A 14,433-nucleotide genomic window follows, 5' to 3' on the forward strand; every position below is an offset into this window, starting at 1 on the left:
CCAAACTGTGATGGCCCCTCTTCTCAGCTTTCTATAATCCTGTCCTTTGTTTCTTAGGATGGCAGTTGATTGACATGTTTATTCCTTGCAGGCAGGATTGAGACACATACATTTTGTTTCCCAATAAAAATTCTATATTTTCCTTAAGAAAATTGTAATTTGACTAATATGTCTCACTGAGATCACCCCCATTTATACAAAAGAGAACTCATTTTGGTGTTTTTGCCTTAGGGAAATGATGGATTTGTTTAATAGATTGGTAATTATCCAGCTCAAAAATGATCATTAAGACGCCTTTTCATTTGATTACTGTAAATCACTAGCCCCACAGTCCATTAATCACTAGCTACATGCAGTCCCTCGGCTCTGTCTGTCCTTGAGTAAACGACTCCCATACAACTTCCTTCCTTTAATACAAATATTTAATAAAAGCCATATTCCACACATATCTGATACAAAGTTTCTTCTGATACAAACTTTTCTTAATGATGTAACTTTTATTGTCTTAAGAATAGTTTCCATGAGAGCCACAGTCTAAATAGAAGCCAGCTTTTTTTGGTTAGGGATATCAGAGGCTCACCATTGTACAAATATCATTAGTGGAGTGAAGCAGTGTTTTATGTGTCCCAGAGTAAACTTTTGTGTGGCCTTTGGATAGCTAGTGTGAATCCCCAATCTGTGATCACACCGGGCAGATCCTTAAGTATTCCCACTTCCAAAATGGAAAAAAAAGTAGCCAGAGGAATGAGCTCCTGGAGCATATTTAGAATTTGTGTGGTACAGATGCTGAGCAAGAAGCATTACTGAAGTGTGTCGAAATGGGCTGAGCCTGGTTTCTGGCTAAGGATTTCTACTGAAGATCATTCCTGGTCCACTGTGTGAGTTTCTACCCAGCAGTCCCTGAACGAAATTAGAGTACTGAGGAACGAACTCCCTGTGGGACAGCCTGCTACAACCAGGGCTGACTTGTTTCTTGTCCTCTGTTCTTGGCTTCCAGTTTACCGTGGCTTCTGGGCAGTCCTGCTGCTTCTGGGGGTCGTGGCCGCCTTGACTGCGAGCTTCCTCATCATCTGCGCAGCCCCCTTTGCCAGTCACTTCCTTTACAAAGCTGGAGGAGGCTCGTACATCGCCGCAGGTAGGTACAGCACCCAAGGCATGATTTCTAACCACGTCCCCTGTATTTTTTGCCTTTGGTTTTAGACACAGGTCTCGAGTTCAGACTTTGATTAATGGTAATACAGTGATGCTCAGATACCGTAATTCTTCACTTTGTCCCTTTTACTTTCTGTAGACTTCCCATTTTCCATGAGCTGGCAGCCTTTGCCTATTGAACCCCTAGTAGACAGATGTAAACACCAAGGCTAATGATTCACCCTGATGTAAGGGATATAGCCTATAATTTTTCATCTGTAATGTGTCTTCTATGCTCATACCATAATGTATAAATGGAAGGCTGGTATTGATGATGACAAAATTTCTAGAAGGTAGATGGTGTCTTAGTTAAGATTCTCATTGCTGTAATAAAACGCCATGACCAAAACCAACTTGGGAAGGAAAGAAAATTATTTCGCTTACACTTTCATATCAAAGTCCCTCACTGAAGGAAGTCAGGGCAGGAACTCAAGGCAGGGATTGAAGTAGGGAGCATCAAGGAGTGCTGCTTACTGGCTTGCTCCTCTTTGCTCAGCCTGTTTGCTTGCAGAACCCAGGACCACCAGTCCAGAGTTATAACGATCCATACTGGGCTGGGGCCTCCCCTATCAAACACTAATTAAGAAAATGCCCTGAAGACTTGCCTATAGTCCAATCTTATGGAGGCATTTTCTCAATTTTGGTTTCCTTTTCTCAGGTCAAGCTGACAAAAACCAAAACCAAAACCAAAACCAAAACCAAAACCAAAACCAACCAAACAAACAAAATACAACCACAAAACCCAACAGGACAGGTGGATTTGAGCATGACTTACCAAACTCACTGTGGCATCATGAGAATGGAGTGTTTCTATGTGAGACCATAGTGGAAGTTATAGGAAAAACACTGATGATGTTTTGCTGTCTTTAGAATCACTGCATGACAGCACAGGATAATGTTCTTCAAATTTCAATCAGTTAGCAATACCCCTTTTACATAACACAGTGCTTATCTCTTCATAATGAAGATAACGATCACATATGGTTCCTCTCCTAACGCAGCATCATTCTGAGGAGCAGGCAGTTTAACTGGTTCTGTCCTTCTTTTCCATTCTGTTCTGATGCCTCTCTTTAGTTGGATGCACCTGCTAGAGCTCATGGCTATTTCATCTTTGCCCATCTTTACTAAGGTATAACCCACATACCGTTCATTCTACCATTTTTAACTGTGTAATTCAGTGGAATTTTTAGTACATTTATGGACTTGCCCAAACATCACCACCATGTGCTTTCAGAATATTTTAATCATATTATAAAGGAAACCTATCTTCCCTCTTCCTCCTCTCTACCAGAAACTACTAATCTCCTTCCTGTTTCTATGTGTTTACCTATTTGGAGTGTTTTATCTAAAGGATATCACATGCTTTTCGGAAGAGATTCGAAAAAGAAATACTATTTTCCTCCAAGCTTGTACAGTGCCTATCTTGGAAGCTACTAAAGTAGTTGATTATGACAATAGATTTGTGGACTTTTAATTTACTTGATGGCACAATCATAAATCCAGTGTACATGATTTTGCAAGGATAGTAATAAAATTAATATTGCATGAAACAGAACATCACAGTTCATGGTATCATTTGGTGTAGGAAAAGTTCAGAGACTACTGAAGTTAACTATCCACTAGAAGTTTCTATCACCAAACACAGTCTTTAAACAATACTGATGTCAATGTCTCAAGTGTTAGCCTTGAACACTGTTGACAGAAGAACCTTTGAGTCTGACATCTGTCTATTATTAATAATCTTACAATTTTATCCTTTCAGGAACTGTAGGAAACATGGGCTGCTTTTTTTTTAACTTATTATGTATAGTGTTCTGTCTGGAAGTATGCCTGCACACCAGAAGAGGGCACCAGATCTCATTATAGATGGTTGTGAGCTACCCTGTGGTTGCTGGGAATTGAACTCAGGACCTCTGGAAGAGCAGCTAGTGCTCTTAACCTCTGAGCCATCTCTCCAGCCATGGGCTGCTTTTCTTGCCTCAGATTCATTAGCTAGGAAGGGTTTGTTTGCACCATGCTGAGTGCAGAGTGCCACAAGTTGTCACTTCCAGAACGGCACTGAATTGAGCTTCTAATGCTTTATTTGGTTAGAGTTCATAAATTTCAATAACGAAGAACATTCAGTCTATGGGCTGAGGATTCCAAATTCCCATTTTTTTCTGGGGCTTGTCTGACCATCACTTCCGTGAGCGAGACTCTCCTGGTTGCCTGCTCTACTGTTGTGCTCTGCCAGGCACTCAGGAACAGGTGCAGCTTGGTCCTAGGGCACTGTAGCCAATTTACCGATGCCACAAACAGGACTGAGCACTTTATTTATTTGGGCAGATGAGTCTTAGGGAAGGGCACAACCGAATTCCAAATGGCCGTTCTGGGGTGTGTGCACATACAAAGGCTCTTTGTCATTAGCAGAATGTGGGGCATTCTGTGCTTGGCAGGGGGACACTGAGGTTGCAGCTGTCAGTGGGAGCAAAGGGTTGGTCCATGATATCTCTATGCTGTGCCAACTCAGGGCAGGGCTTGGAGAGCAGGTGTAGCCTCACCCTGTACTTGGGCAGATCCTCCCTTGGGCAGGCCAGGCCATGTGTTTCCCACGAAGGTGCAGCTCTGAACAAATTCTGTAGTAACTGCCAGTCTATGCCTCAGTGATGCACATACCCGAGAAAGCCTTAGCAACACTGCTGGAGGGCTCTGATAAAGAGAAGGCGAGTATCTACCTCTCTCTGGATGTTAACGTGGAAAGAAGACAGAGGAGGCATTAAAATGAGCAGGCATGGAAATCTAAACATTCAGGTTACATGGAGAACATTAGAGATGAGTGCCTATAATCCCAGAATTAGCATAAAATAACCAGAGTAGTTATTGCAATGAATGAGCAAGACACTGATGTGTTGGAGAAAGTGCAATGACATCATCTGGACAACCCACAGCAATGGCAGGAGGGGTAAGCCATCATAACTAGAAAGAGGGAACTGAAGATATGGCTCAGCTGGTTAAGAGTACTGGCTGCTCCTCCTGACAACTTGGGTTGGATTTCCAGCCCCCATATGGCTGGTCCTAATCATCTGTAACACAGACATGCATGCAGGCAAAATACCATACATTGAAAATAAAAACAAATACATTTTAAATTGTAACAAGAAGCTGTTTCACCAGCTAGTCAGAATAAGCGGGCTCTCTTCCCATTATACAGTAACCTGCCTTGTCCAGAGTGGCACCCTGGCTGACTGCTGAGCTTTGGTGTTGATGGTTAGAAGCAAACAAAGCCTCACACCTGCTTTGGAGTAGCAAGAAGCTAAGTTTTGGTGAAATTCCTGCTGGCCTCTTGGGTCATCATCATCTTGTCAATCAAAGGTGACAGCCTGGGCAATTTGAATGGAAGCAAGGGATAGATAGCCCTGCTATGAGAATCTAGCTTCTGCGTACAGATGGAGGCAGAGCTCACTTTGTGTCCTACCCATGTGCTCTGCCTCATTCTGACTTCATAGTGCACTCCTCCTCCTCCTCCTCCTCCTCCTCCTCCTCCTCCTCCTCCTCCTCCAGGACAGCTATTTCCCAGGCTAGCATTGCTCACCAGGGACATTTGCAGAGTGAGCTGGCATGAATTATATAAGCCTTCCATCATGCAGGACAAACAGCCTGAATCCCAGCCTTCAACGGCTTGCCAGGGCCCCTCCTGCTCTGGAAGAATTGCCATGGAAAAGAGTTTGGATGTGAGCCATCTTAGGAATGCAGTGTCAGTAAAGGCTGGCTTGGAAGACAGTAGGGTTTGTGGCTTTTTCCTCCAGAAAAATCAAGGATAGTGCAAAAGATTCCTAAGAAATCACAAGTATTTCTGCACGTGATAGGAACACTCATAACAACCTCATACTGGAGATGTTCTCCTATGTGTGAGGAGAAATAGCCATTAGGAGCCGTGGATTTAGCTCAGAGGCTCCTTTCTCTCTGGCTGAGACTGAACCTAAGGTTCACACAGGGGTATGCTGTGCACACCTTGTTCCAGTCATATACTTTTCCATATAAATAACAAGAGAGAAAGTGTGTGGAGAGGCTCTGATAAGAGCAGGAGGCGACAGGAGACCCAGAGCAGGAAGAGATTAGGAAGGAACTGCTTGCTGACAAGCTGCACCTGCTGCCCAAGTGCCTGTATTCTGAAAGTTCCAGGCTGTAAACAGTGCCTATGCCTGACGAGCAGAGGGGGGCTCTGTGTGGTGAGAAGAGTTGGGAACAAATATGTGGCTATGGGGACTTTGCTAAAGTCTCTTTCAGACTTGTCTTTCCTACTGTGCAAGATATGGACAGGCTTCCAGAAGAAGCTAGAAGCCAAACTTCCATCAGGGAGTGGAGTATTTTCTAAAGCCCAGGGCTCCATTTTCACTCCTAGTACTTCTGTGCTGGAGGTGGATGTGGAAAGAATGCTTGGGAGAAGCTGTGTGTACTGGCATGTACCTGCCACACGCCCTTGGAGTAGAAACAGCCCTCCAGTTGATCATCTGCAGAGCGGTAGTTTGGATGATCCTAGAACAGTACTCTTGGGAGACCATAAAGACCTTGCCACCTTCACGCTCCATGGAGAGAAATCTTCCCGGTGCCTTCAGTTGCATTATGGGGGACTGTGCCTACATGTGCTTCCTGAGTGTGATACTATTGTCATGTGGGAAGCTTTCTTTCAAATTACACTGTCTGCTATCCTGGGTCTGACATTTTGCACAAATGCCATGTGCTAGCTAGAGTAGGCAAGATTCATCCGATCCTATCTGGGAAAGATCTGCAAAGATTTTTCTTTCAAAAATATTCTAAGACGTTACCAACATCCCCCAGATGCTTCCGTGAGAGGAGATGAGCCACAGGATGGTGTTCCAGAGAGCTGTCACACCTCCGCCTGTATATGTTGGGGACAATCTGAGTCATGGCTTAGTTTCTGACTCAGCACATCTAGCATTCAAGAGGCCAGCACAATATTAATTTGGGAGGATCCTTTATGGAAAACCTAGAACTTCAAGTTGGAATAATGCTTCCCATCACTTCAGTATCCTCCTGAAAAGTGGCACTGTTCTGAGAACCTACAGCTAAGGCTTCTCCATTTATTTCAGCTCACATACTATTCTGTTATATAATCAATCATTTATTTCAGGGGCCATCAGATGTGTGAAACAGAAAGGCTTTTGCTGGTCTTTAAGTAGCATGTCTTGTCTAGAATTAGGCTTGTTCTCATATGCTTTATTCTGCTTTCCAGAGAGTGAGTATCCCTTGCATCTACTTACTCTGGACAGTAAGGGATCTCATTGCTCTGCAGATACCTCGTATCATTCCAAATTTCCCTTTGAACAGTCGCTTTGCTGAGAATCAAGTAGTAAACGATTGTGGAATATTGTGTTTGTTTCTTCACTAACTTTTATAACTTCTGACATTTTTTTCCTCTTATTCAGTTCTCCTGGGAGTTGGGAGTGACGGTGGGGAGAAGCACATTTTAGTAGAGACCCAGTGGGACGACCATACTGACCTATGCTAGAACTCCGTGGTACAAAGAATTTTCACTTCCTATAATGAGAGGGCTGGTGGGGAGGGCCAGAAGATTTGATAAACTAGTAATGTAAAGCAGAAAACACCCTTCAGATGGGTGAGTCCCAGTCTGGATGGGTTTGTGCTTATACGGGGTGAGACTGTAGGGGAGATTGGTGCCATCTGCTGGTCAATTTTAAAAAGACATGACGGGTAAACATTCCATCTAGGTCTCAGAGCTGGAAGGAACCAGGAGTTGATTCTTTGGCGTCCAGACCAGTTCTGAAACAGCAGGGTCACACGAGACTCTCTGATGCTATAGAACACTGGAGATAACATTCTCTAGCCATTAGCAGAAACTCATGCCAAACCTTGACGAGGAGGAGGAGGAAGAGGAGGAAGACAAAGACGATGATAGCTGGTTCTTCTTAAGAATAACATGTTCCCAGCACAGTGCTGGATGCTGTGCTTCATTTTATTCTCCATGACCTCTTTCTTATTTGGGATCATATATGATCACCACTTTACCAATGAAGTAACAGATGGAGAACCAAGACGCATGCTCAGGGCTACTCAGCAGTGGAAAGCTTTCCAGCCAGTGACATGTGATGAAAGCCAGGGTGGTCAGAATCCAGACTTGTGCCTTTCAAACATATCCTGAAACTCAGGGATTGTGAATAAAATCCCCCTTAGGGTTGAATGAAACTCAGCTTTTCAGGTGAAATCCTAGTTGCCTGTAGATGATTCTCTGTTTATTCCTGCATTCTCAATGGTGTCCATTGTAACGAGCACACAGATGTTTAATGCTGAAAATTATCTTCAAGTGTTTGGGATACATACTCCTGTATGTAACACGTAGGGTCAGCTAACCAGATAAAATCATGACTCCAGAGAAGGAAAGGAAGAGGCAGTAAATGTATTTGGAAAGTGGTTGGGTGGTGTGTGCAGAGGTGAACACCAGATAGATAGGCTGGTATATTGACTGTACTGCCAGAGCAATTAGGACGAAATCACAAGACTACAGAGACAACAATGGGGAAGTCTAAGAAAATGAGTGCAGGAAACTGGACACAGTGCATTAGTTGTTTTAAGCTTCCAAAACAGGATACATTAAAAGAGCATCATTTGACACTAAGAGAAAACAATCGCCCATTAGTCTAAAGAAGAAACAACAAATCATTACAAAGTACAATCTAACATATTTTAAAGGACATTTAGCTGGTGTGCCCAGAAAAACAGTCTTAGTTTTAATGAATGCAATATTCATGAAATTACTTTGAAAGTGCATTAGAATATAATGAGAAGTATTACTATTAGCAAACGCATAATTGGCAGATTTCCCTTTTCCCTTTTTCATAACAGTGAGAGGATAAAAGACATGTGTTGGACTTGGCAGTAGGACTAACAGTGAGGTGGATCAGCTTGCATGAGTCCCTTTTGTGGAAATGCATAGAAGCCTCAAACACTGACATTTACCAGGTACCCAGGCTATCACACATTAAATCACATGACAACAGGCTAGTAAATATCGTGTTCCTCTTAAGATGATAATATGAAGTATGTTAATGTTAAATGTAATGTACTGATATGAAGAGACTCTGAGATTCCATCCAGACGGGTTCCACTGGTTGCCTGTTCCCAGGCATCCAGCCTCATGCCATCTAGTTCTTTTTCATAGTTATAAATATTAATTTTTTAAACATAAGGCTAGAAATGGTCCTTGACTGTCAGAGACTTGTGTCTCCTTCCAAAGGAGTCCCAGACAAATGGGCACAGGCATGAGTCGTCTCCTGATTACTACGTTGGAGACTAGTTAGTTCACAGGTGTTTTACAATTAAACTTCATCATATTTCATACTGCTTTGCATGTTACTTTTTGTTTCCCAAGTCTGAAATGTTGAAAGTTTTTTTTTTTTTAAAATGAAGGAGTCAAAACCAACTGATTACAAAAGGCCCCCTATGCTACAGGCTTTCAACAATGTAATTGTTCAGTAGCACCATTGAGTGACCCTTGAGAGCTCTGCATAGAAATCGGAGTTAGTGTAGATAATTAAGGTTGTACTCTGTTGGGGTTTTCCCCCCAAGAGCTGTGTTTTCAGTTGGACTGAGCAGGGCAGCTGGGGGGTTGGGGTCGGAGAGAAGGTGCATTCAGCTTGTGCCAAGCACCAACACAACCCAGGGTCATTATGTCAGCTCAATATGCCATGATGCTCCATAAAATATTGCCATTCCTCCCCCCCCCTCCGAAAACTATTTGGCCTAAGCAAATGATATCCATCATTTCAAAGCTCCATGAATATGTCAAAGTACCACAGAACAATTCATTGATTGTAGCTTCTTTCCTAACAGTCCACACCTAGAATCCCTCAATGAGTCCTCGCCAGTGGATGAATGGATAAACAAGCTGGGCTTCGCTGCTAACATGTACCACAGGGGGCAAGGGTTGAACTGAGAGATGCTTAGTGAAGTGTGCCAGGAAAACCCACATGCTGCAGGGCCTTCACTGGCAAGATCTTCTAAAGTCACAGTGAGACACACCATTTGGTAGAGTAGGGATGGGCTATGCGTAGACAGGGCATAAAGGATTTCTCCAAGGGAGAAATATGTTGTAGTTCCCTGGCATTTGTTTGTTTTTTTTCCAAACTCATCAATTCATACATTTTGAACCTGTACATTTTGCAAAAATCTAAAGTGTACATTGATGAAAAGGATGGGGAAAAGAAACACCAAGCTGGGGAGGGATTTGTTCGTTAGAAAGAGTTTCAAAGTCCCAGAGTTTAGTATGAGTTAGGAACTAAGTTAATACATGTTTGCATGAAGGTTGTTTGTATATTTTCCGCAAACATTTCTTGTTGCCGCCCTCCTCCCCAAAGGCATCTAATGCCCCTGTACATACCTAAGGGAGGCATTTGTGACAGCTCTCATGTGACTTCATCCTATGCTCAATCAGTGTTTCCACTATGAACTGACAGTGGATGACTCCCTTTCGGTCTTCCTTGGGGGCACGCTGGCTAAAGAAAGTTCTCTGTTGCTGTTCAGAGTCCAGAGTTTTCTTTGCTCCTCTTCTTAGTAGAAGTCTCTGTCGCCTTCCAGACAGCTCAACTTTGAGGGTCACTGTGTCTCTCTGGAGCTTCCGGGAATGTTTTCCTTGTTCTTGGGACTTTGAGGATATTTCCAGACTAATGGGGCACACGTACTACTGGGCTCCAGTCTGAGCTATCCTCTTGGATAGTGTTTGATCTGTCCAAGCTACTGTAGATTTAGCTACTGTAGACCTCCTTTTCTCCTCCCTCCCTCTCTGCTTCTTCCCTCTCTTCCTCCTTTCTTCTCTCACTCCCCCCTTCCCTCCTCTCTTTCCTTCTTTTCTTTGGGGGCGGATTGAAGTATTGCTGTTTATCTCTCATTGGCCTGGTATTCACTACATAACCAAACTTGAATTGGCAGCAAACCTTCTGCCTCAACCTCCTGAGTACTGGTTACAGGCATGGGCCACCCTGCATGCTTACAGATATCATTTCCATCCTCAAAAGGAGGCCCAAGGTAACCTGAGTCTGCCATGCACAGACTTTGCTACACTTACCTCCCCTCATTGTCTGTAGAGGTCTCTGCTCAATCTTGCCCCATCTCTAGATTGTGTGCATCTCCAAGTACAGGGGAAAAAAAAAAAAAAAAAACCATTTGTCCTGATTCTAATTTTCCTTTTACCTTAACTTCCTTGGATTGACCCTTTTTCAAATTATGGCACTGTGTGATCTTTCCCATGTCTGCTAAATGATTTGTCAGTGAACTTGCCTATCAGCAGAATAAAAAAATACCAAAGAATGACCTTGCGTTCATAATTCTTCCCAAAGTAGCCCACCACCACCTATGATTTAAATAAAGACACAGGGAATGCAGTTTTACATGAACAGTTGAAGATCAAGTTTATCATTTCAAGTCAGTCCCCAACATCGTTAAAAATGTCATGCACACTGTATCAATTACCTTTCTGCTGTTGTCATCAATGTCATGGCCAAATTGGATGACTTATGAAAGGAAAAGTTTATTTTGCCTTACGTGTCCAGAGGGATCAGAGCCTGCCACGCCAGGGTAGCATAGCAGCAGGTGGCAGGTGTGGTGTCAGGAGCAAGAAGCCGAGAGATCGTGTCTCCAAGTGCAAGTGGAGGAGAGAGGGTGGAGTGGAAGTAGATAAGAGGGTTTACTCTCAAAGCCCACCCCCAGTGACACACTTCCTCCAGCAAGATCAAACTCCCGAAACCTCAGTGGAAAACGTCACCCACTGGGGACCAAGTATTCAAATGCCTGAGTCTATGAGGGCATTCTCTTTCAATCTACCACACACACATACTGCTAGAAAAGAACATAGAACGTCTATAATTTACTTTGCGCCTTAAAAGAAAACACACACACACAAAAAAAAAAAACACAAAAAGAAACTTCATTTCTTTGCCTCAACTTTCTGCATCCAAACATGCTTCTGAATCTGTTTTTATAGCATAGTGAAAAAGGTTTTCTAGTGCGATTCTTTTTCTGTTCTCTCTCTCTCTCTCTCTCTCTCTCTCTCTCTCTCTCTCTCTCTCTCTCTCTCTCTCTCTCTCTCTCTCTCTGACAGGACCAGCTTTCTTTTTATGTGGAGGAGACTGCCTGGGTCTTGAGGGAGTCCACATGATGGACTCCCTGATTGCTTCTATCATAGATTACTATGCTCAATGTCCGTTTGTAATGGAATGTTATGCTTTTTTTTTTCTTCTGGGGAGTAGGGCGTAAGTTTTCAAATTGAATTTATGCATATAAAAGAAAATAACTTTGTGAGACAATCCATGTAAAATGTATAGGTTTAAATGACATTTGCACATGTTATCTATGAGTGATTCAGTGTACCCTTCAGGTTACTCAGTTCCTTAGCCATTGTTCAGCATGACCATAAATCCTAATGCTCTTTCAGACCATTCTTTGATTTTTCCTTTGGTGAGATATTTATTGATTTTGAAAGTTAGATTCCAGAAAACAGGTATCACAAAATTTAACTGTAAATAAATTTGGACTTTTGAAATAGATGATCACATTTAATAATCATTTTATTTGAAAACAAATGGCTGCCCAGAGCTCAGCATTGGTTTCTATTCCAGGTGGCAGGTGGGCTTGAAATGTGGCACCTTTGTTACTCAAGCTTGTTGTGTTATGTTCTATAAATAAATTCTCAACTGTAGACAGATAATAGAGGGTTTGTGTAAGTAGTGTTGTCCTCTGGAGACACTCCTTTTAGCATCTACCAAGTCATTGAGTGATTGCTTATGAAGAGTCACAGTGCCCTGCCAGAGGGATGGACGTCTTTTCTGATGGATCCACATGTTGCCTTCCTACCTCTCTACCCATATCCCTCCCAGCACACATGGCCACGGGTTTGCCCTATTTTTCCCTTCAAGGCGTTTCCTTTTTCTTTAGTTTGGGGACTGCCTTCATTGTTACACAGAAATTGCAAATGCTTTCACCCACCTCCCACCATTATCATTTTTGCAACTATTCCATTAATTTCTTTCTTCACAAAGGATCTGACCCTGGACCATGAATTGTATTTGCTTGTATTTTACTTGAGTCCCCATCAAGCCAGAATTAGCTCTTCGACTTCCCGGACCTTGGAATTTTTCCAGAGCACGGGGCTCTGGGTTTTTGGAGTGGTGTTGGATTTGGATTTGGTGCCTTTTCATGACTGGATTAGGCTCTGCATTTTGGTGCAGCACCAGATCCATTCAGTGAAACCCCCAGCACACACACACACACACACACACACACACACACACATACACACACACACACACAAATCACCTTGACATAGCCCTGGTGATGTTCATTTTGATCATTTTGAACAGCATGGCATTAGGCAGGTATCTTTAGCAAAAAGCTACCCTTTGCTTCTTTTAGTTAGCATTTTGTGGAAGGTCTGAGTCTGTGGAGTATTCACTGTTTCTTCTGCATTTCTCATATCCATCACCTACCTGTCGACTACTGTGGATTCAGTTTGACACGACAGAGATCATCTTTGATGTCTATTCTTTTTGTATGGCTCTAATTAGAATTGATGATTTGTTGGTTTGATTAGTTAGTCTAGTTTTATATAGCAGCTACTTGACTCCCCTCTTGCCCATAGACCTTGTACAGGTTCTTGTGACTAACTCAATGCATTAGCAGTGCATACCTTCATTCATACCTATGGTGTGAATACCTTCCCCATAGTTCACACCCACCTCTCATCCCTAATTATCACTTGTAATTTAATGGGTAGGAAGGTACTGAGTGTTTTGCCCCATGGGTAAGATAGAAACCTAAACTGATTTCATGTACATTAAATAGTCTGTGTCATCAACTAATGAACAGATTAAGGAACTAAAGAAATGAATATTTTTAATGCTTTCATGATGCATTTTCTCTTTAAATAACAGCATTGTTTAAGTATAAGTTATTTCTCATTAATAATCATCTACATTATTGCTCATGATGTACTTTTTAACATTCTTAATATAATATCGACTTTTGAAAAGATACATATAGGGTGACTGGTTTTTCACAAAGGCAATTTCATTTTTTAATAAGAATATCTGAAAACATGATGGAAGGAAGTTCAAAACCATACCAACAAATAACATGGAGATTTGTAGCATGTTTTCAGGAGGCAAAGGACATTCTGTAAGTGCCCAAGCCTTTACACTAACAGGGAATACTGTGTATGCAGTTGCTGTAAAAATGTGTTTGAAGGCACAGAGTCACTGCTGAACATGTGCTACCGCCATATCGTTGTCAGAAAACCTCAAGTAAAGCTTTGTCAAGAGTTTGCTCTTCAGCTGTGTCTCTGCAGTTTCTCTGATACAGCCGTTACTCATTGATAGTTGCTCTGACCAGCATATGCACATACAATACAGATCAGAGAGTGAAGATTCTCTCTTACTAGGGAAACAAACTGCTTGATTTCATGTACTGGGGAAACATATTCATGTAGCCATAGCTGGAATGGTCATTATGAGTAGTTTTAAACTCAGGTACCAGTGCATCTTGACATGGTGACAAACCTTTCTTCTGTGTCTAATCCTCAAGATTCTTTCTGAACTTGATGGCCTGGTGGTGGGGCGTCACCCTCTGTGCAGTAAGCCAACAATGAAATGTGCTGAGTAACTTGAATGGCTGGGCTCTTAAAAGCTGTTCTCTTCTATCAATATGCTGCCATGTCTGCCCTTCACAATAGAAATACAGCTGTCAAAATACGAACATTTTATACTTGTCATCATTTGGATCTGAAGTCTTCTCCAGATGATGTGTGTTAAAGGCTTAGACACCAGCCTATTCCTCTATTGTCGGTGGTAGAATCTTTTGGAGATAGGGTGTAAGGGAAGAAAGCTAGGTCATTAGGGACATGCCTTTGAGGGGATGATGGGACCCTGGCACTTTCCTCTCCCTTGGTGCTTCATCGTTCTTAAATAAACAGTATCCTCAGCCAAGTGCTTCCACTCTGATACTTTACCTTGTGAAAGGTCCAAAGGCCACAGGGTCAAGATGCCACAGAGACAATCCTCTGAAACTGTGAGCTAAAATAAGCGCTTTCTGTTTAGAAATCGATTATCTCAGATTTATTGACACATCAGTGGACTTCAGACAGTACCAATTATTTATTCCATCCACTAAGTCAAAATGAGCAAAACTGTAACTGTCGTGCTTGATTTGACCTTTTGGCCAACAGCAAATGCCCCCAAG

The 14,433-nt window shown here is 42.4% G+C and overlaps 1 protein-coding gene across 1 annotated transcript in view; it reads left to right on the forward strand.

Moving 5' to 3' along the window:
* The window catches only part of Tmem182 (transmembrane protein 182), a 49,600-nt gene that overhangs the window by 31,127 nt on the left and 4,040 nt on the right, over positions 1–14,433 (forward strand). The window contains exon 4 of the mRNA XM_028865803.1: positions 998–1,135. Within this exon, the coding sequence (XP_028721636.1) occupies positions 998–1,135 (138 nt within the window). The remainder of the gene's footprint in view (positions 1–997; positions 1,136–14,433) is intronic.

This window comes from Peromyscus leucopus, chromosome 16_21 (assembly GCF_004664715.2).
Source record: "Peromyscus leucopus breed LL Stock chromosome 16_21, UCI_PerLeu_2.1, whole genome shotgun sequence".
Classification (NCBI taxonomy): Eukaryota; Metazoa; Chordata; class Mammalia; order Rodentia; family Cricetidae; genus Peromyscus; species Peromyscus leucopus.